We start from the raw sequence: 19,562 nt of genomic DNA on the forward strand, positions 1-19,562 counted from the left end.
CACTTAAAAATTAGGGACTGCTTAATCCACTCTGGTGATTACTTATGGGATCTGGACTGTGGTATGTGCCCACCAAGTATTCATCTGCACTACAGAGCAAGGTTTCCAGAGCCGGAAGCCATGTCAGTGGCGTTGTTGCAGGCCACATCATTCCATTTAAACAAAATCCATCTGATCCACTAGTGCGTCTCCAGCTTTTACCAAAGGTAGCGAAAACACAACCTAACTACTGCACAAACCATTTCTGGATTCAGGGCTGTCATTTCAAGTTCTTACTCTGTGCAAAAGGGGATCAAATGCCCACTGGCAAAGGCTCTGGAACAATATATATTTATCTTCTCTAAAAGAGGAAATATATCATTAAAATGAATGCTGCAAATTCGGAAAACTAGATCTATTGTGGGGGCAGAAGGCAGGGATTAGACTCAGAGTTCCCTCTAACAGGGATTCCCAGATGTTGTTGACTACAACTCCCAGAATCCCCAGCTACAATGGCTTTTGCTTGGGGATTCTGGGAGTTGCAGTCAACAACATCTGGGAATCCCTGTTAGAGGGAACACTAGTTAGACTTTGTAAGTTTGCACTCAGTTTATTATGCAAGGAGGCTATGCCAAATGAAACCCCTTGCCTTGTTACTGGAATTTCAGCATTTACTCTCATTTCCCAGGACCACTTTAGCAACCAGCTGGAGGGGAAACCCTCATGCTCCAGGGACCAAGGCACATTTCTTATTCCCCCAAATATTTAGGGACTATATCATAACACAACATTGGGCTAAGCAAATGTATTTTAAAATGGAAGATGGTATTGCTCAAAATCCTGCATCAACTGTGAGAATCCAGATTGGAGGCTGTAGCATATGCTCCACAAAGCAAGCCCAGCAATGTCGTTTCCTAGACCCTCACATAGGGTACGGCATCCTGGCAACTATCCTAGTGCACCCCACACATGCCCATGGCTTAGGCATGAACCCCTCTCCTAGTGCCAGACCTGTGCAATCCCTGAGATGACAGCTTTGTTCACATGGCTCAACCATGACCCTTCAGCACGCAAAATGCCAGCCGACCAGACCACACACCAGTGATGAGCCCAGAAGTGCCCTGTTAAGAAAAGAAGAGGCAACAAACAGGGGAGCCAATGAAAACTTATTCAGGCTGGAATGGAGGGTTGAGCTGGAAGGGGAGACTTATACATGAGAAAGGGCACTGAAGAGGGGTACAGTGGGATGAGGAAGCAAGGAGGAAATACTACAGTTTACCCTAACTCAAGACCTCACAACGAAAGTGGGATATATATTTTTTATTTTATACATTTCTATACCGCCCCAAACCAAAGTCTTGGGGCGGTTCACAATAATAAAACAATACAAAAACACAAAACATTAAAATCAATTAAAATGCCAAAAAGCAGCCTAAAAACAAAATAATGTACAGTATTTAAAATTACAAAAGTTAAAGTTAAAAAGTTAAAAGGCCTGGTTAAAAAAATGAGTCTTCAGAGCTCTTTTAAACACCGCTAGGGATGGGGAGAGTCTTATGTCAGTGGGAAGCACATTCCAAAGTCTCGGAGCAACAACTGAGAAGGCCCGTCCCTGAGTGGTCACCAACCGACTTGAAGGTAGCCAGAGACGGGCCTCCCCTGACGAACACAGTGGACGATGGGGATCGTGCAGAAGAAGACGTTCTCTTAAATACCGTGGGCCTAAGCTGTTTAGGGCTTTATAGGTTATAACCAGCACTTTGTATTTTGCCCGGAAACCTATTGGCAGCCAGTGTAACTTCTGTAATATAGGAGTAATATGGTCTCTTCTAGATGACCCGGAGACCAACCTGACCAAATTTTGATTCAAGGGAGCGTTCTGTACTAATTGTAGTTTCCGGACAACGTTCAAAGGCAGCCCCACATAGAGCACATTGCAGTAATCAAGTCTGGAGGTTACCAGCAAATGTACTACTGTTCTGAGGCCATCAATCTCAAGAAACGGACACAGCTGGCGTATCAACCGAAGCTGATAAAAAGCACTTCTGGCCACTGCCTCAACCTGAGAAACCAGGGAGAGGCGTGAATCCAGAAGCACTCCCAGACTGTGTACCTGTTCCTTCTGAGGAAGTGTGACCCCATCTAGAATGGGCAGGTCAATATTGTTTCCCGAGTAACGACCCCGCACAACAAGTACTTCCATCTTGTCTGGATTCAGTCTCAGTTTGTTATCCCTTATCCAGCCCATTACTGTCTCCAGACAGGCATTCAGGGAGGATATGCCTTCTCTTGATGAAGCTGACATGGAGAAACAGATTTGGGTGTCATCAGCATACTGATAGCACCCAGCACCAAATCCCTGGATGACCTCTCCCAGCAGTTTCATGTAGATGTTAAAAAGCATTGGAGACAGTATGGAGCCCTGAGGGACCCCATATAAAAGCTCAAGTTTTGAAGAGCAACAGTCTCCAAGAGACACCATCTGGAATCTGCCCGAGAGATAGGAGCGGAACCATTGCAAAGCAATGCCTCCTACATCCCACTCCCTCAGACGTTCCAGAAGGATACTATGGTCGATAGTATCGAAAGCCGCCGAGAGATCCAGAAGGACCAACGGAGTCACACTTTCTCCGTCAAGTCCTAATTGGAGATCATCCATCAGGCCAACCAAGGCAGTCTCCACCCCATAGCCAGCCCGAAAACCAGTTTGAAATGGGTCTAGATAATCAGTTTCTTCCAAGACTGCCAGGAGCTGGGAGGCTACCACCTTCTCAATCACCTTACCCAACCTTGGGAGGTTGGAGACAGGCCTGTAGTTATTGAACTCTGAGGGATCCAAGGTAGGCTTCTTAAGAATAGATCTAATAATTGCTTCCTTTAAACAAGGGGGCATCCTGCCCTCCCTCAGAGAGGCATTAATTGCCACCAGGCACTCCACAACAATCTCCCTGCCAGATAGTGTAAGCCACATCAGGCAAGGATCAAGTAGAGAGGTGGTAGGACGCACCGTTCCAAGCAGCTTGTCCACATCCTCAGGAGTCACAAACTGGAACTGATCCAGTTTAACCACACAAGAGGAGTTGCTGGATACCTCTGCATCTGATACTGTGCTAACTGTGGAGTCGAAGTCTAAATCGGCCCGAATAAGAGAGATTTTGTCCACGAAAAACTCATTAAAAGAGTCACAGCGGGTAACTGATGGATCCAAATTTTGATTCAAGGGAGCAGGGGGTCCTACTAGCCCCCTCACAACCCTAAAAAGCTCAGCTGGACGTGAGTTTGCGGAAGCAATAAGGGCAGAAAAGAAGCGCTTCTTTGCTGCACGTATAGCCAGAGCATAGATCTTTAAGTGCGCTCTATGTTGCAATCTGTTGAGACTTCCTCCACCTGAGTTCCAGTTGTCTACCTTGCCGCTTCAGCTTCCGTATACCAAGAAGCCATTTTTGAAGCAGGTCGGAGAGGACGCTTAGGAGCGATCCCATCTACTGCCCTGGTAAGTTGACTATTCCAATTTTCCACCAGGGCATCAATCGGATTGTCAGCCGAGCCATCATTAAATCCAACCAAGGATTCTTGGAATCCTATTGGGTCCAATAACCTTCTTGGACGGGCCATTGTAATAGGTCCCTCACCCCTGCAGAGGTGAGACGTAACTGTAAGTCCAACCTTAACCAGATGGTGGTCCATCCATGACAATGGGGAAATCATAGGAGTCCCCACCCACGGAACACCACCCTGATCAGAGTAAAAGACCAGATCAAGCGTGTGACCAGCAGTATGTGTCGGCCCGGAGACCACTTGGGATAGGCCCATAGTTGTCATGAACTCCTGAGCTGCTCCAGACAACCTGGTCCAAAAGTGGACGTTGAAGTCCCCCAGAACCACAAGCCTGGGACACTCCAACATCAAATCTGAGACCAGGTCCACAAGCTCAGTTAGGGACTCTGTTGGGCAGCGGGGTGATCGGTACACCAACAGAAGTCCCAATCTATCTCTGGTCCCCAAGCACAAGTACACACACTCGATATGATCAGATGTTCTGACAGGGATTCTGGTAAGGGAGATATTATCCTTAAAGGCCACAGCCACTCCACCTCCCCGCCCACATATATTTATGTATAAATACAAATATAAATATTTTAAAAACTAAATAGGAAGCCAGCCAGCTGTGAGCATTTCTTTCTTCTGCTGTACTGACAATGCTGCCTAGAGCAGTGGTTCCCAAACCGGGAGCCTCCACATGTTGCTGAACTACGACTCCCATCAGCCCCAGCTACAGTTTATTGTGGCTGGGGACGATGGGAGCTGTAGTTCAGCAACATCTGGAGGCTCCCAGTTTGGGAACCCCTGGCCTAGAGAAATCAGAAGAGCCACAGAAGAGACATGAGGCGGCCTTGGCTGGGAAGAAGGGGGTTGTGGGTCAGGACTAACCATCACAGTGGATGTGCCAAGCTCAGCTCTCCTGGCTGGCAGCAGCTCCTCGCCTCTCACTCACCTGTTGGCTCAAACACCTCGCGTTTTGACACCCCATCTGGAAAGCCAATCAGGGCCTGGTCATCACCTCCAGCCTCTGTGGAGCCAGGTTGCTTCCTTTCCAGTGAGTCAGAAGGATCTTCTACCCAATCAGGTGCCGGATCAAAACGCAATAGCTCTCGTTGTCCGTGCAGGCTCCATTTGCTGCAGTTGCAGAACGCACAGCGTTTGGGAGGGGAGCTGGAGAACAGAGATGTGAATTTTACAATTCTACTCTATTTATAAAATTGTATTTTTACTTTCACTTCACATTTAAGTATAATATTTTTAATTTAGTGCTTTTGGTTGCAATTCTATACCAATTTACCTGACTGGGAGTAAACCCCATTGAATTCAATGGGACTGACTTCAGAGCAGCCATGTATAGGACAATATAATTGTATTGATTACTCAAACAAAATATGATCTTCAGTTCCCCACAGGGGGATTGCATATATGCCCAGCATACAGATACATATCTGAGGTGCAAGAATGGCGTGCGGTGTTTGCCATTCTTGCAAATCTAGACAGAGGGTTTCCTCCCCGCCACCCGTGGGGGTGAGGATATGTCTCTGTGGCCCTTGCAGTGACACGCTTTTTCTCTTCTTTCCTTATACCATGTTTATGGTGTGTGTGCTATCTATAGTGGCACACAATAAAGCACATGTGCACACATTGCCTTGAAAATGCTTCCCAGTACACAACGCATTCTGCTCACTGATGAAAAAAATGAGAGGGAACCCTGTTCTCCACCCTTTAGCCTCCCGAGTCTCCCTATTAAGAGTTGAAGCCTCCTCAATTATAAGACAAAGGAAACTAAGCCAACCCAGTCGGTGAGGTCTTCTTGTGGGGCCAGGCAAACTGAAGGGAGGAAAAAATGAGGACCACGAGCACTACAAGCCAAAAAAGGAAGGAAGGAGGAACATCTAAACACCAGAGAAAGACAGCAATGACAGGAGAGATCCATCCCACAGCACTACCATCCCACAGAAACAAGAGAGTAGTGCTTTTGCTCCCCTTGCAACTTTGTCTCTCTTTAGGGAGGCTTGCCTTCCATTGTCATGGCCGCAGCTCTGAACCTATCCCCCACTGTGCTCCCATCCACAGTATGGTTTCCCTTCCCACACCCACCCAAGCCCAACTCAGGCTGGCCTCTCACCTGCAGGTTGGAGGTGGTGCCTCTTTACTCTCCACTTCTTCCGACACCTCTTTCACAGGGCCGTCTTCTGGTGGCTTCAGGGGATCAGCTTCCACAGTGCCCTGCTCCTCTGAAGACACAATTCCATCTGCTGCTACAAGAGGGTATTTGTCAGGACCTGGGCAGTGCAATTGGGGGTAGGCCTTCTCTCTTGTCAGGTCATGCTCTCTGTCCCAGATGAGGAACTCATCAAGGGTGAAGCTATACATCACAAAGAACATGCGGCTGCCTCCAGAAAAGACAGCACCGGTGTTGGGCTCCTCCATCCATGGTGTCTAGTTCAACTGACTCTGTACCCTGACAGAATTATGAAGGGCATTCCTTTGCCCACTGTCAGTAGCAGCCAATGGCCTGGGACAGAGGCGAGCGAACACACATTGAAATGACATCAGGATGCGGGGGAAGTCAAACAAGACACCACTGAACCTCCAGACAGTAAGCTGTGTTAGTCTGTGCAGCAAAAATAGCTGGTGCATTCGATGGCTGCTCCATACTCTCTCACACATGAAGTTCCTCTCTAAGCTACAGAGGGAGAAAACCACCCAACAGCCATGTATTTAATTCTGGGAAGCACAAGCAAACTAAGATATCCTCACGTGACTATGGAATATGAGCCGCCTTGCCAAGGCAGAAGTGCGTAATACACTCCTCTACGTAAAAACAGTACAGAAAGCAACCACTAGGACAGCCCCGTAGACAGAAGTAACCAACACTAGCCACCTTCATTCATATCAGTCTGGCCACAGAGTCAAGAGCCAATATTGCTCTCTGCATTCCTTCCTGGTTCCTCTCCCAGAAGGAACTGCACAAGCCATAGGATAGCTTACAACCCACCACCTTCAATGCTTTTAATGGTTACTTGTACGTTAGACATGAGGCAAATTCTATGCATGATTTGGCCCAGAAATAAGCAGAACATGGTCAGCCCAGGGTGCTACTGCTTGCATTCCTATTCTAGACCACAGGAACTCTTGCATCCAGTTCCTCCCTTCAGAATGATAGAATGAGAATAGTTTAGGCATGTTTCTGTGTGAGAGAATCATAACAGGTAAGGCCAAGAGTCAAAAAAGGTACTCGGCCATTCCCATTATTTTCCTGAAATTTGAAACATCTAAACCTTTCCAATGTCATTGTTTTGTAAGAATATATCCACCTCTTAAAATTGTAATGTGGAAAGCAGCTTTCCATTAAAACACATATAGGGCCAGATCAGATGTCTTGCAGAACCTCAGATAAAAGCCAGGCTCTACATTACATCTCTAAGCCTCAGGAGCACATGCTCCCACCTTTCCATACCTGCATGGCATCCACTAGGTTAATACACAAAACAAAACCCAAAAACACTTGATTTAAGACCACACTGATTTATCCCGGTTCATTCTAGACAATTTACTTTAAACAAACAGAGATCCATAACTTACTTCAAACCTTGGGTACAGATCTCAGTTTATCTGAGTAAGTAGGCTAGAACAAACCAAGATTAGTCAGTTCAGACATCAAGACTGATCTTGGTTTATGTAAACCTCATTCAGAAGCAAACACTTGCATAGGCATTGAAGAAAGAAGTGTATACTCCTAAGGCTTAAGGACATCATGCAGAAGCCTGACTTGAGGTTCTGCACAATGTCTGGTTCTGCACAATATCTGAATAGGCCCATATATTCACAAATCAGTACTGGATTGTGAGCAAGCAAACAGCATCCACATGTCCAATAATCAAGAGCAACCACTAGCCAGACCACTACAATCCTAGTTTTAGACCTTTCAGCACCAGTGTTCCCTCGAACAGGGATTCCCAGATGTTCACAACAACTCCCAGCTGCAATGGCCTTTGGCTGGGGATTATGGGAGTTGTAGTCAACAACATCAGGAAATCCCTGTTAGAGGGATCAGCACCCTAGGAAACATTAAAATTCCCCTTGGATCTTATACTCCGCACCCCCTTGTTGATACCAAAGTCTAAGGCAAGGGCTGCTTTGCAACCTACAAGCACATGCCATCCACTTCTAGATTATCACCTCCCACCAATTTGACTATAATGCAGAGTGGATCACCTCCTACCCCAGACATTCTCCTGTACAACGTATATCCAGAAACACACAATCACAGCCCTTCCAAAAGTACAAGTAGTGCAGGGCAGGATGGCAGTAGATAATGGACTACCAGCCTGCACATTTTGGGGTGTGGGTGTGTGTACATGTACAAACACACACACACACACACACACCCCATTGCCTAGGGCTGTTCATTAAGATCAGTGGCCAAAATGGAAGCACCTACTTGGCGTGTCAGAGCCTTTGCCCTCACCAGGCGGTTTCTGATCATCCATCCTGTCTCCAGGAGACCTGAAAGAGAGAGAAACAACTTGTTAGATTTGCTCCCCAACTCCAGGTGGAACCTACATCTTTTGCTCTTTGTGTAAAGAAGTAAATCTTTTGCTGGATTTAGCACAATGCCATACATGCTGTATTGGGATAAGCCCCCCCCCCAAGCCATTTGTGGCGGATGATTGGCATGCTTGGTGCCAAAAGAAAGATCAAGCCTCTGTGTTCACGCAGAAGTTGGGCACTCACTAATGCAAATTACATTTGCATACACTTGTTTTGCATAATCCACTCTGCTTCCTAAATAAATGAATCTGGAGGCAAGCACCAAGAGAGGGAAGGGCATGGAAACTGGGGCTGGGGGGCAGTACAAACCATGCGACAGGGAATAGCAGCAGTGGGAGAGTCATCACTGGGAAGGCACTGGAACCTTCTATTGGAAGCTGAGATCAATGATACCCTATGCATTCCTACCCACAAGCTTCCAAGCTTTTCTATTGAACAGAACTGGAAATATACTTGAAACAAAATGAAAGGGAAATTTCTCCAGATACCAAAGCAGATATTCTAAAACATGTGTGGTGAACCTGCCGGTATGCAATAAATCCATGGCTCTTCCTGCACTCAGATGTCACCACACAGGTAATTCTGTTCCTCAACTTCCTGAAATCTCTGTTTCCTAGGACCTCTCTCAATTTTCTGTCAAATAAGGACAAGCAAATGACTGATTCTAACTAAGGACCAATGAGGAGAGGCCTGACTAACACTATTGCCGATATGGAGTTGTGGTATTTTTCCTCCTTTCAGTTGAATTCTAACTTATGTTGCTTTTTAGATTGTGAGCCCTTTGGGGACAGGGATCCATCTTATTTATTATTTCTCTGTGTAAACCACCCTGAGCCATTTTTGGAAGGGCGGTATAGAAATTGAATATATTATAATAATAATAGCTCTGACTATAAAGCTAAACTCACAAACACCTTCTGTGAAAATACTGTCACTGCTGCACAATTACATACATCAAGATGCAAAATTCAATGCAGAGCCCAAACTCTGGGAGTGCTAACGTAGTGCCATGTGAATGCACCTCTAGGTCACTACTTTTTCAGATGGATTTTAGTGTTTTGAGATTGGGAAGGAGACCAGAGTGGGTGGGGATAAAAATCAGAAGTATTGTCCCCCCCACCCCACTTTACTGCTGCAACCTGCTACAAATGTTCAGTACAAGGACATTGAATGCATCCCCAAAACACACAAATACAATACAATTTCCCAAAGCTGCAATGTGAATCTTTCAGGGCAAAAATGCTAAAAGCAACTACAAATATTTTTAAGGAGGACCAAGCAAGTGAGACCCCACAAAAAAAGGAAGAGCCAGCTCTATTCTCCACTTCCAAACTGAAGATGGCCTGCTTTGCATGCAGACGGTCCCAGATGCAAACTATGGCATCTCCAGACAGGGCTGAGAAAGACCCCTGTCCAAAACTCTGGAGAGTCACTGCAGGCCAGTGTAGCAAATACTGCACTAAATGGACTAGTGATCTGGACAAACTGCTACATGTATTCAGTGTACAAAGACAAAATGGGGCATTTAAGTATTTTTTTTAAAAACCCAGAACACACTACACAACAGATTTTATAACAGCATAGAATGCTGTTATTTCAAGTTTTTTAACTCTCAATATCTTCAGAAAAACAAGAATAATAGAATTGGAAAGCACTTCATGGTCCAACTCCCCAACAACAAGAATACTCCCTAAGCATCTTTATGGGAAAAGGGTACTCAGAAACACACACCATTGTTCTTCCTAGTCTCCAGCGACTGAAATATTTGAATATCATAACTGGTTGGATGTGTCCTCAAGAAATCACCCAAATATTCCCTTTGAAGTATATCCATGCACATTAATACAATCAAAATGTTTGTCCAACATATTCTCTAAAGCCCTCAATGAAGACAAAGATCCTGAAATGTTTGTAGCAGTGTTCCCTTTAACAGGGATTCCCAGATGTTGTTGACTACAACTCCCATAATCCCCAAGCAAATGCCATTGCAGCTGGGGATTCTGGGAGTTGTAGTCAACATCTGAGAATCCCTGTTAGAAGGAACAGTGGTTTGTAGGTAACCTGTTTCAGTGCTTTACCGCATTTAATGTTTACCAAAAAAAATCCTTTTGTCCAACTTAAATATCTTGAGGCTACAATCTGAACCCATTGTTTCTTGTGTAATCGTTTCCCAAGGCTTCACTCACACCCGCGACATCATAAAAATCCAGGCATTCCATTGATCCACCTCAAGGAAGAACTACACAGGCCAGCAACCCACATTTTCGTTGCTCCATATTCCAACCCAATTTAGCTCCTCTCTCATCAGCACTCCAGCACAGATAATGCAACCTAAACATCAGCCACAAGACTGGAGCATCTAGTCCAGCTTCTTGGTGTCACCAATCCAAACCCATCCCAAAGGAGAAGACCATTTGCTGGCATCATCTATCACCAGGCCAGAGATAATAGGGCAGTCATTGCTATAATCTAAGCAAGCGAGACACCCACCCATGTCTAAAGAGAAGTGATTTCTAATATAAGGGGAGAGAGCTGACTTATATGAAAATGAAGAAGCCATCACAGCATTATCTGGGACAGGACTCCCCTAGCAGGTAAAGCAGTACGAGGTCCTTTGGCATTTATACAGACTGACCTCAATTAAAACCTTTGAGGGAAGGGGAAGAGAGAGAAAGCAGTAGAAGCAAACATGCAGTAGAAGCTCCTCCAAGAACAGAGACCCCCCCACAATCTGCTATGCTCACTAGAGGTGGGAGAGGGCAGGGAAAAAGAAACGGTTATCACAAAACTGCATGCAATGGGGACAGCCAAGAGACGACAACAACAAAACCACCATCAGGCAGGTAACGCAACAGATCCAAGAAGGGAGCTCTGGGTCAGAAGTTAAAGGAAGGTGGTCAGAGAACAGAACTGGGATCTAGGATTCCTGAGTACTATCACAGCTGTGTCTTTTGCTCATCAGATTTGGGGATATGGTTTATCAAAGAGACAGCGTTGAACTGAAATATACATTACTGGATTAAATTTACTTTAATACAGCCAACAGCTACATTACTGGAAATATACAACACCGCTCAAGACCTTACGAAGAGTAGGGGGAGTTAGTTTTTCCCTGTTCAGACCCTTACTTTATGGCCCAAGCAGGGCCATACTTAGCAGGGTGCAGGCCCTGGGTCAAACCAGCCAGTGTGAGATGCCCTTCCAGCAAATTTTTAGTAGCAGCAACAAGAGTGGCGCCCTGGATGGTTGCCCTGCTTGCCTGGCCCTAAAGAGAGCCCTGGGTCCAAGTTTTGGAGCACAGCCTTGGATTAGGGGAAAATCCAACTAATCTGCAGCTGAAACAGTCTGCTTTGGGGGAAGGGGGAAGGTAGATAAGGCAAGCAAAACAGTATCTCCTCTTTCTCCTGCTCCAATGCACCACCTTCACTTTCCTGCCCCACTACAAAGTTTCTCACTTACAGGCCTCTCTGCCTAGCAACATAGTGCAGTTGAAGGCACTCCTGTCGCCATAGCACCTGCGGAATCCTCAGGAACCTCGATGCCTCTGGTGAGCCCACTATGTGAAACAGGATGCAGGACAAGATAGGCCTTGGGCCTGATCCAGCAGGGCCGTTCTTATGTTCAGCTGCCACAAATGGAGACTCTGTTCCTTGAAGGAGGGGTTTTAAATCCTTCTCCCACAGATCTCCAGTATTCCAAGCCCCAAAAGCTCCAGACTTTGCCTTCACAGCTAAAGTGAGCCCACCAACAGCACCCTGTGAATTCATTGCCTTCAGAAGCAGTGGAATGCTAACAGTCATGCGAAAGAACTGGGGTCTGGAATAATTTAGGGAGCATACTGAAGGTCTCATAGGCAGTGACAGTTATGTAAGGTTCATTTTTCTGGAGCCAGAAGAGTACAACCCTAAATTATCATTGGTCTTCAACTGGGGGTTATGACTGACAACTCCCTCGGAACTACTAGTTGGCAGATATAGCAGAATTCCAATTTGCCCCTGTAACTCTGAGGAGACCGAGTCAGTTATACATGTGCTCCTGTGGTGTGTCTTTTATATAGTCTTAGGTGAAGGTTAATTGACCCTGTGTTACATAACCTGCCAGGACAACTGGACGAATTCTTTGTCAAATATTTTTTAACAGATGCAAATCCGTCTATCACACACACAGTTGCGAAATTCTGTTCTGCAATACAAGTCCAACACGCTCTGCTCGCTAATGGTTAGATCCAGTGTACAGATATGTTATCAATATGGCTATGTTTAAATTTTACATTTGTTGTAGATGTTTTGATATTGGTCAAAGACCATAATAAAGACTGACAACTGGACAGCACTCCAAGCTGAAGTGTCTTATGCCAGTTGTGCGATTTTCTTTATGAAGTTAAAAAGTTAAAAAGACAGAAACAGAGAAATAAGGTAAAACACTAGTGGATTCCACATTCCAGGATGGAGCTGAAGAATGCCTTAGGTCTGAAAAGGTTGAAGACCACTGCTGGAAATGGATCACCCAAGCCCTCTTCAGCATCTGGTGGCAGAGAAGAAAACTGAGATCACACTGCCCAAGTTCCAAGTCAAACCATCCCATCAATCTGTCTGAACAGCAGTGGTAGCAAGAGATTGCATCTCACTTTTGCCATTAGTCTCCTGAATAAATCTAACCATTTTCATCCTTCCGCTGGATGAAGAAAAACCTGGTTCTCATTTCCCTTTAAGATTCCAAAATGTTCAAAGAAAAAATAAAGATGGAGCAGGGGAGGAGCTGTGAGCCAAGACTAAATTCTGTTCCTGGGTCAAAGGTCATTTCTGCATGTCAATGTTCTTCTTCCTTGAGGTCAGGTGACGCAATATAACATTTATTCAGCAAATTTATAACCTGTTTTTGAACTATTATTGTAAAGGTTGGGGGTTACCACCAAAGAATACTATACAGCAGTGGCCATCAACCTGATAGGGGACTGCCAAGAGATTGTTATCCCCAGATCTCAATGAGCAGTAAGAAATGCAAGGAAGAAGGTGCTCTCTCAAGTATCTTGGACCTAGACTAGTGGAAAGCGCTTTAAAAGTGAATATTAGTACCTTGAATTTAGACTGGGTGTGTGTGGGGGGGGGTGGGGAATAGCAGCCAGTGGAGCTCATACAGAACAGGTGTTATGTGCTCTCTTTGGCCAATATGCTCTATCTAGAGCCAGTCATCATTCCTTGAAAAATGTAGCTGGTGCAAAACAAGAGTGCATACAGTGGCCCAAAGTTTGCAATGCCTTCCTAGAGCCTTTGGGGCAGAACTCAAAATGCTGGATTTAGTCTGTAAAACTCAGATTGACTTGGGCCCTACCTGTCTGAATCACCCTCTCCTCCACTACATCCTGCTGTGACCAGCAAAGTGCAGCATCTCTGCAATGCCACAATGGAAACACTCTAGGACAGGGGTGTCAAATTGCAGCCTTCCAGCTGTTGTTGGCCTCTAACTCCCATCATCCCTGGCTACTGGCCACTGTGACTGGGGATGATGGGAGTTGTAAGTTCTGCACTAACTTGCAGTAACCACTGGATTTCAGATTACATAACAAGTACTAGAGCTGGGGTGTCAAACTGTGACTCTCGAGCTGTTGTTGGCCTACAACTCCCATCATCCCTGGCTACTGGCCACTGTGACTGGGGATGATGGGAGTTGTAGGCCAACAACAGCTCGAGAGTCACAGTTTGACACCCCAGCTCTAGGACTTGTTATGTAATCTGAAATCCAGTGGTTACTGCAAGTTAGTGCAGAACTTACATGATCCAATTCCTGAAACATATTTTTCTGGCAAACTGGTATGCAGTGGTGTTATTCAAAGTTATTAAATGTGTGGTCCTAAATTCCCAGGCCAGACCTCCAGTGTTCTCTCTGTAGGTTTTTCATCTGTGTGTGGAATGAATTTTGTTCTGGTGGCAGTATCAAGGCATTGTGTGTACATGTGCATTCAGAGTGGGGCCTTCCCAATACAACCTGAGCGGGATCTATAATTAACTGAGCGGGCATTAAAAAAAAAACTTGTGAGTGAGCACACGCCTTAGAGCAGGCCTGCTCAACTTCGGCCCTCCTGCAGATGCTGGCCTACAACTCCCATAATCCCTGGCTATTGGCCAATGTGGCTGGGGATTATGGGAGCTATAGCTCAAAAACAGCTGGGGGACCAAAGTTGAGCAGGTCTGCCTTAGAGGGAACACTGCAGACCTCTCATTAAAGAAGGTATATCACGTTCTCTTTTGTAAAATTCTGTGTTTGCCCATGTACAGATGCTGCCAATGAAAATTTCCTCATAGCACAGAAAAGGCAAGGAGGATTCCCAAAGCAAGCTTCTCCAGAAGACCAAGCTACATGCCTAGTGGCTTCCCTTTCCTTCACTTACTCAGCAGTTCAGCAGAGCAGAGGTCAGAAGAAAGAAGAGCAGCACCTCACAGGTGATTCCGTGAATAGGCAATAATAAAGCTCCCTCTTTCTTTGTAGATCCCAAAGCTGTGATCCATGGCATTGGCTTCTCTAGAGCCCAAGTGTAATCTCAAAAGCCCTGAATCTGTCCCTCAGTTTACATGCATGTTGCTACTCACATTCACAAAACCTGCTGAACCAACCTTTAGTTTCTCAGAATATATCCTGGCCTGTAGTGTACGTTACTTAGTTCTTTCTAACAAGGCTATCATCCAGCTAAAGACATTTTAGTCCATTAATCCTATCAGTATAAATAAATACATCTGCATATATTTATGCATAAAAATAAAACAATCCTGAAGAAATAAGAGCTCTTTCATCATGTTTAGATGATGCTCACATGTGCTGCTGCAGCCATTTTGGAAGAGGTATTCTGTGAGAGAAGGGAAAATGCCTCTTCCAAAATAATTTGTGCCATCTTTTTTCTCTAAATCCTTGTATTAAAAATAGCTAACCATGTTTTTAAAAATAGCTAACCATGTTTTTAAAACATGACTAGCTATTTTTAGCTAATATGTTCTGCCTGATTATTTGCGGGGGGGGGGGGGGCTTGTTAAGTGATCAAAAGCTTTTTCATCAATTAACCTGATCATCTGACTAAACACTGTTGCCGTTCTAAGAAAGAAACATACTGGCTATTTGAGCAGTGGTAAAATTTAGTATTACTATAGAAAATTAATTCAGAATAACGATAAGACTGTTATCGCAATCTTCTGTGTTAATTTGGCACACTTTTGATCTGAAATATTCTAACATACTTTAGATGTTATGGACTTACCTCACAGAAGCAACTTCTATAGCATATGAGTCAGTGTGGTGTAGGACTAGAACTAAAGAGATCTGGGTTCAAATCCCCATACAATCATAAAGATCAATGAGGGCCCTGGGCCAGTCACTCTCGCAACCTAATCTACCTCACAGATTTGTTGCGAGGATAAAAGGGGGTAGCATGAATACCGCCCTATGCTCTTTGGAAGATGATGGGATGTAGATGCAACAGATAATAGGTACCCCTGCTAGATAACAATTTCAGTCTTATTATTATTTATTGTATATATTTATTTAAAATATTTCTATACCACCCAAATCTTGCGTCTCTGGGCGGTTTACAATTAAAATCATTTAAAAATATCAAAACAATTAAAATAATTTAAAACACTGAAAACATTTAAAACCCAGTATTAAAACTATTAAAACTATAAATCTAATTAAAAGCCTGGGTGAATAAATGTGTCTGAGTGCCTTTTTAAAAGTTGCCAGAGATGGGGAGGCTCTTATTTCAACAGGGAGCGCATTCCAAAGTCCAGGGGCAGCAACGGAGAAGGCCCGCTCCCAATCTCTCTGGCTGATCTCAAAGGGCGATGGGGCTCATGGCAAAGAATACGTTCTCTTAAATACTCAGGGCCTAAGCTTTTCAGGGCTTTATAGATAATAACCAGCACCTTGTATTTTGCTCGGAAATGCATCAACACAGGAGTAATATGGTCTTTTACATGTGGCTTAAAATTTGCAATGTTTTACACAATCTTCTCACATTTGTCATTGCTCTGTGCTTTTTTCTTAACACATGGCTGAACACTGATAATAGACATGTATATGTACAATTTTATTTATTCAATTTATATACTGCCCTTTAGCCTTCCTAAAGTATATACCACCTCTTTAGCCTTCTTAAAGTGGCTCAGGGTGGTTTACATTAAAATAAAACACACATAACAAAACAGTTAAAATAAAATTAAACCACACTAAAATTAAAACTAGATATCATTAAAAGTCAGGCTAAAAAGATGGGTCTTTAAGGCTCTCCTGAAGGCCTCCAAGGAAGATAATCCCCTAATATCCATGGGGAGCGTGTTCCACAACCCGGGGTGACAACTGAGAAGGCCCGAGCCTAGGTAGTCAACAGATGAACTGGTGGCCCTCAAAGACAGACCCCTCCTGATGATCTTAATGAGCTGAGGGTATCTTGAGAAAGGTGCTCTCTCAGGTAACCTGGACCTAAGCCACTTAAAGCCACTCAAGGCTTTAAAAGTAATAACCAGCACTTTGCCCAGAAACATTTAACGGCTATAGCTGTTAAGGGTTTTTAGCCAAGATTCTAATATAGGGTAGGGTAATGTAATTTGCCAGGCAGCTGTTGACATGACTCTTCAACTGCCCCTATTCAACTCATCCAGCCAGAATAGTGTAGTGGTTAGAGCAGGGGCAGGCAACCTTTGTCACTCCAGCTGTTGTTGAACTGCAACTCCCATCATCCCTAGCCACAATTCTGGAGATGGGACTACGGGGGGGGGGGGGGGCAGGAAGAAGAGTATAAGCCAAGGCTTGACAAACTCTGGGTGGTACCAACTGACATTGTAAGATATTCCCCTTAGGGGAAGGAGCTGTAGCTCAGTGGTAGAACATCTGCTTTGCATGCAGAAGGCCCCAGATTCACTCCCTCGCCTCTCCAGGTAGAGCTGGGAGAAACTCCTGCCTGAAACTTTGGAGAGCCACAGACAGTCAGTGTGTGTAGACCAGGGATTCTCGACGTTGGGTTCCCAGATGTTATTGGACTTCAACTCCCATAATCCCCAACCAAAAGCCACTGGGGCTTGGGATTATGGGAGTTGAAGTCCAATAACATCTGGGGACCCAACGTTAGAATCCCTGGTGTAGAGGATGCTGAGCTAGATTGACTGATCTCGAACTTGGCATCAGTGTTCCCTCTAACAGGGATTCCTGGATGTTGCGGGCTACAACTCCCAGACTCCCCATGCAAAAGTTGCTGCAGCTGGGGATTCTGGGAGTTGTAGTCAACAACAACTGGGAATCCCTGTTAAAAAGGACACTGCTTGGTATAAGGCAGTTTCCTATGTTTCCTCCTTGTCTACATCAGGAGGAGAAGCAAGCTGTTGGGGAATTCCTGTACGGCCACAACCAACTCGCTGCCTGCACCTGCTCCTTACCTTCTACCTGCCCCACTGGGAGCCCACTGTACCTTTTTCCTTCCTGCCTCCCCCTTCCAGGGTGCGCTCTGCTGTTGTCACTGCTGTTCCATCTTCACATACTCCATGACCCATCAGAACCAGTACCACTGCTGATCAAGCAGCAGCAACTAGCCCATTTGGTGGCCCATCCATCGCCACCACCATCTATCCAACACCACACTTTTCTTTTCTTCAGGAACGTACGGTGCTTAGGAGACAGTGGGTGAGATGGCCAGGCCAGCAAATGAGTAAGCAAACCGGGTGCTGCTACTTGAGAGCAATTCCAAGGAAAACAGAATCAGGCATGTTACTGCTTTTTCAATGACTGTAGCCATAAGCAAATTTTCAAGTTTACTATATATATACCCATTGGGAAGATAACATCTCTTACTTACTAGAAGACCATCTTTTTACAAAGACACTATCTATTATATTTAATTCTCCTGGGTGTGCCTTGGAATGTGCATCCCAGAGCCCAGATGATTGGCTGGGCGGTGGACGTGCCTGATTGGCTGAGGCGCACCCAGGAGGATTGGTTGCTGTGGTGGCGGGCCCGGCCGTGGAGGCCAGAGGTGGTAAAGAAAGTTGGGGGGGGCAGAAGTGGTGGTGGGGAGGAGAGGTGGCTGGGCCTGGAAGCAGAGACTGGAGCAGAAGGCGGGGAGAGGTAACCGCCAGCCCCAAGGAGTGCACAGATGCTCTGTGCGGGGTTGGCTAGTATATTATAATGTCTGAAATGTGCAGAATATGATAGTAATGGAATTAGAATTTTTGGACATCATTTCTGATTCTCTTATTGATGTAGTTTGCATGTTTCAAGCACTATCTATAATATTTAAGGGCTTTATAAAAATATAGCTTTATAGTTTGAGATGTTCTCTTGCCAGTGGGTATATATATAATATCAACTTGAAAATCTGATTGGGGCTACAGTCATTGACAAAATGGTAACATGCTGATTCGGTTACCCTGGAATTGCCCTTGAGCAGCAGTGGTGCCAGTAGGTCATGGAATACATGAAGCCAAAGCAGCAGCAATAGCAACAACTGTGGTAATGGCAGTGAGTGTCAGAACCTATCCCGGTAGGCGGAGGCATGAACAAAAGTGTAGGGAGCAAATTTCTTACTCAAGTTTTTCACCTCCACTTAAAACAATAATTATTCTATTGATTGATGCATTGCTGAGACAGAGAAATGTGAACACTTTCCTCATGGACAGAAGAGGCATTTCTTCCATCTTTCCCATAGATTTTTCTTTTTGGAGGGGACATATTTAAGTAATGCACTCAGTGTTCCCTGTAAGAGAGATTCCCACATGTTGTTGACTACAACTCCCAGCATTCCCAGCTGCAATGGCCTTTGGCTGGGGATTGTGGGTGTTGTAGTCAACAACGTCTGGGAATCCCTCTTACAGGGAACACTGAATGCACTTTTAAAATATCATAATCATACAACTTAAGTTGTTAAAAAAGATACAGGAAGATCTGTGGGCACTATTCCTCTTTACTAAAATATTCAGAGGCAGAGTTATTAACAAAAATCTGTATTTGTCCCAGACAGCCCTGGTCCTTTCACAAGTATGTTACTTGTAAAGGAGATATTGAGAAGCCCATTTACTCTTCCCTTCCACATCCATCACTAATTTAGTCAAATGTCCACCATTTGGCTCCTACGGTAAATACAAAGAAGTTTGTCAAGGCCTGCTGCAAGCCACTTTGAACCAATAGGATAAAGCAGGATATAAATCAAACAACATATACTGCTCTTAGCTCAGCTCCTTGGAGGAAGAATGGAATATAAATGTAACAAACAAAAGTTAGGTTTGAAGGTCTCTTCGCATGTCAATACAAAAATGCAGAGACTTTTATCAATTGCTGGAGCAAATTACCTGTATTTACCCAAATTGTAGACAACTCTGAATTTAAGACGAGCCCTTAAAGTAGAGGTTAAGTAGAGGTTAAATAGAGGTTATACCTGCATTTACTCAAAAGGAACAGGACTCTGAATTTAAGATAACCTGCCGATTTCTAATATCAAAAAACTTGGGGGA

The 19,562-nt window shown here is 44.7% G+C and overlaps 1 protein-coding gene and 1 long non-coding RNA gene across 8 annotated transcripts in view; one reads left to right on the forward strand and one right to left on the reverse strand.

Annotated features, from left to right (window-relative positions):
- The window catches only part of KMT2D (lysine methyltransferase 2D), a 133,699-nt gene that overhangs the window by 108,521 nt on the left and 5,616 nt on the right, over positions 1 to 19,562 (reverse strand). For 5 of the 7 annotated variants that reach the window (XM_053290869.1, XM_053290873.1, XM_053290872.1 and 2 more), the window contains exons 2-5: positions 7,970 to 8,034; positions 5,651 to 5,783; positions 4,475 to 4,692; positions 991 to 1,100 (exon numbers count right to left, since the gene is read on the reverse strand). In XM_053290869.1, the coding sequence (XP_053146844.1) occupies positions 991 to 1,100; positions 4,475 to 4,692; positions 5,651 to 5,783; positions 7,970 to 8,018 (510 nt within the window). In that variant the 5' untranslated portion in view covers positions 8,019 to 8,034. The remainder of the gene's footprint in view (positions 1 to 990; positions 1,101 to 4,474; positions 4,693 to 5,650; positions 5,784 to 7,969; positions 8,035 to 19,562) is intronic. The other 2 variants (XM_053290871.1, XM_053290870.1) reach the window with 2 other exon arrangements.
- The window catches only part of LOC128342852 (uncharacterized), a 40,457-nt gene continuing 32,542 nt past the window's right edge, over positions 11,648 to 19,562 (forward strand). The window contains exons 1-2 of the long non-coding RNA XR_008315197.1: positions 11,648 to 12,909; positions 14,355 to 14,519. This is a non-coding gene — a long non-coding RNA (uncharacterized LOC128342852). The remainder of the gene's footprint in view (positions 12,910 to 14,354; positions 14,520 to 19,562) is intronic.

The sequence above is a fragment of the Hemicordylus capensis genome, chromosome 2, assembly GCF_027244095.1.
Source record: "Hemicordylus capensis ecotype Gifberg chromosome 2, rHemCap1.1.pri, whole genome shotgun sequence".
In the NCBI taxonomy this organism is placed as follows: Eukaryota; Metazoa; Chordata; class Lepidosauria; order Squamata; family Cordylidae; genus Hemicordylus; species Hemicordylus capensis.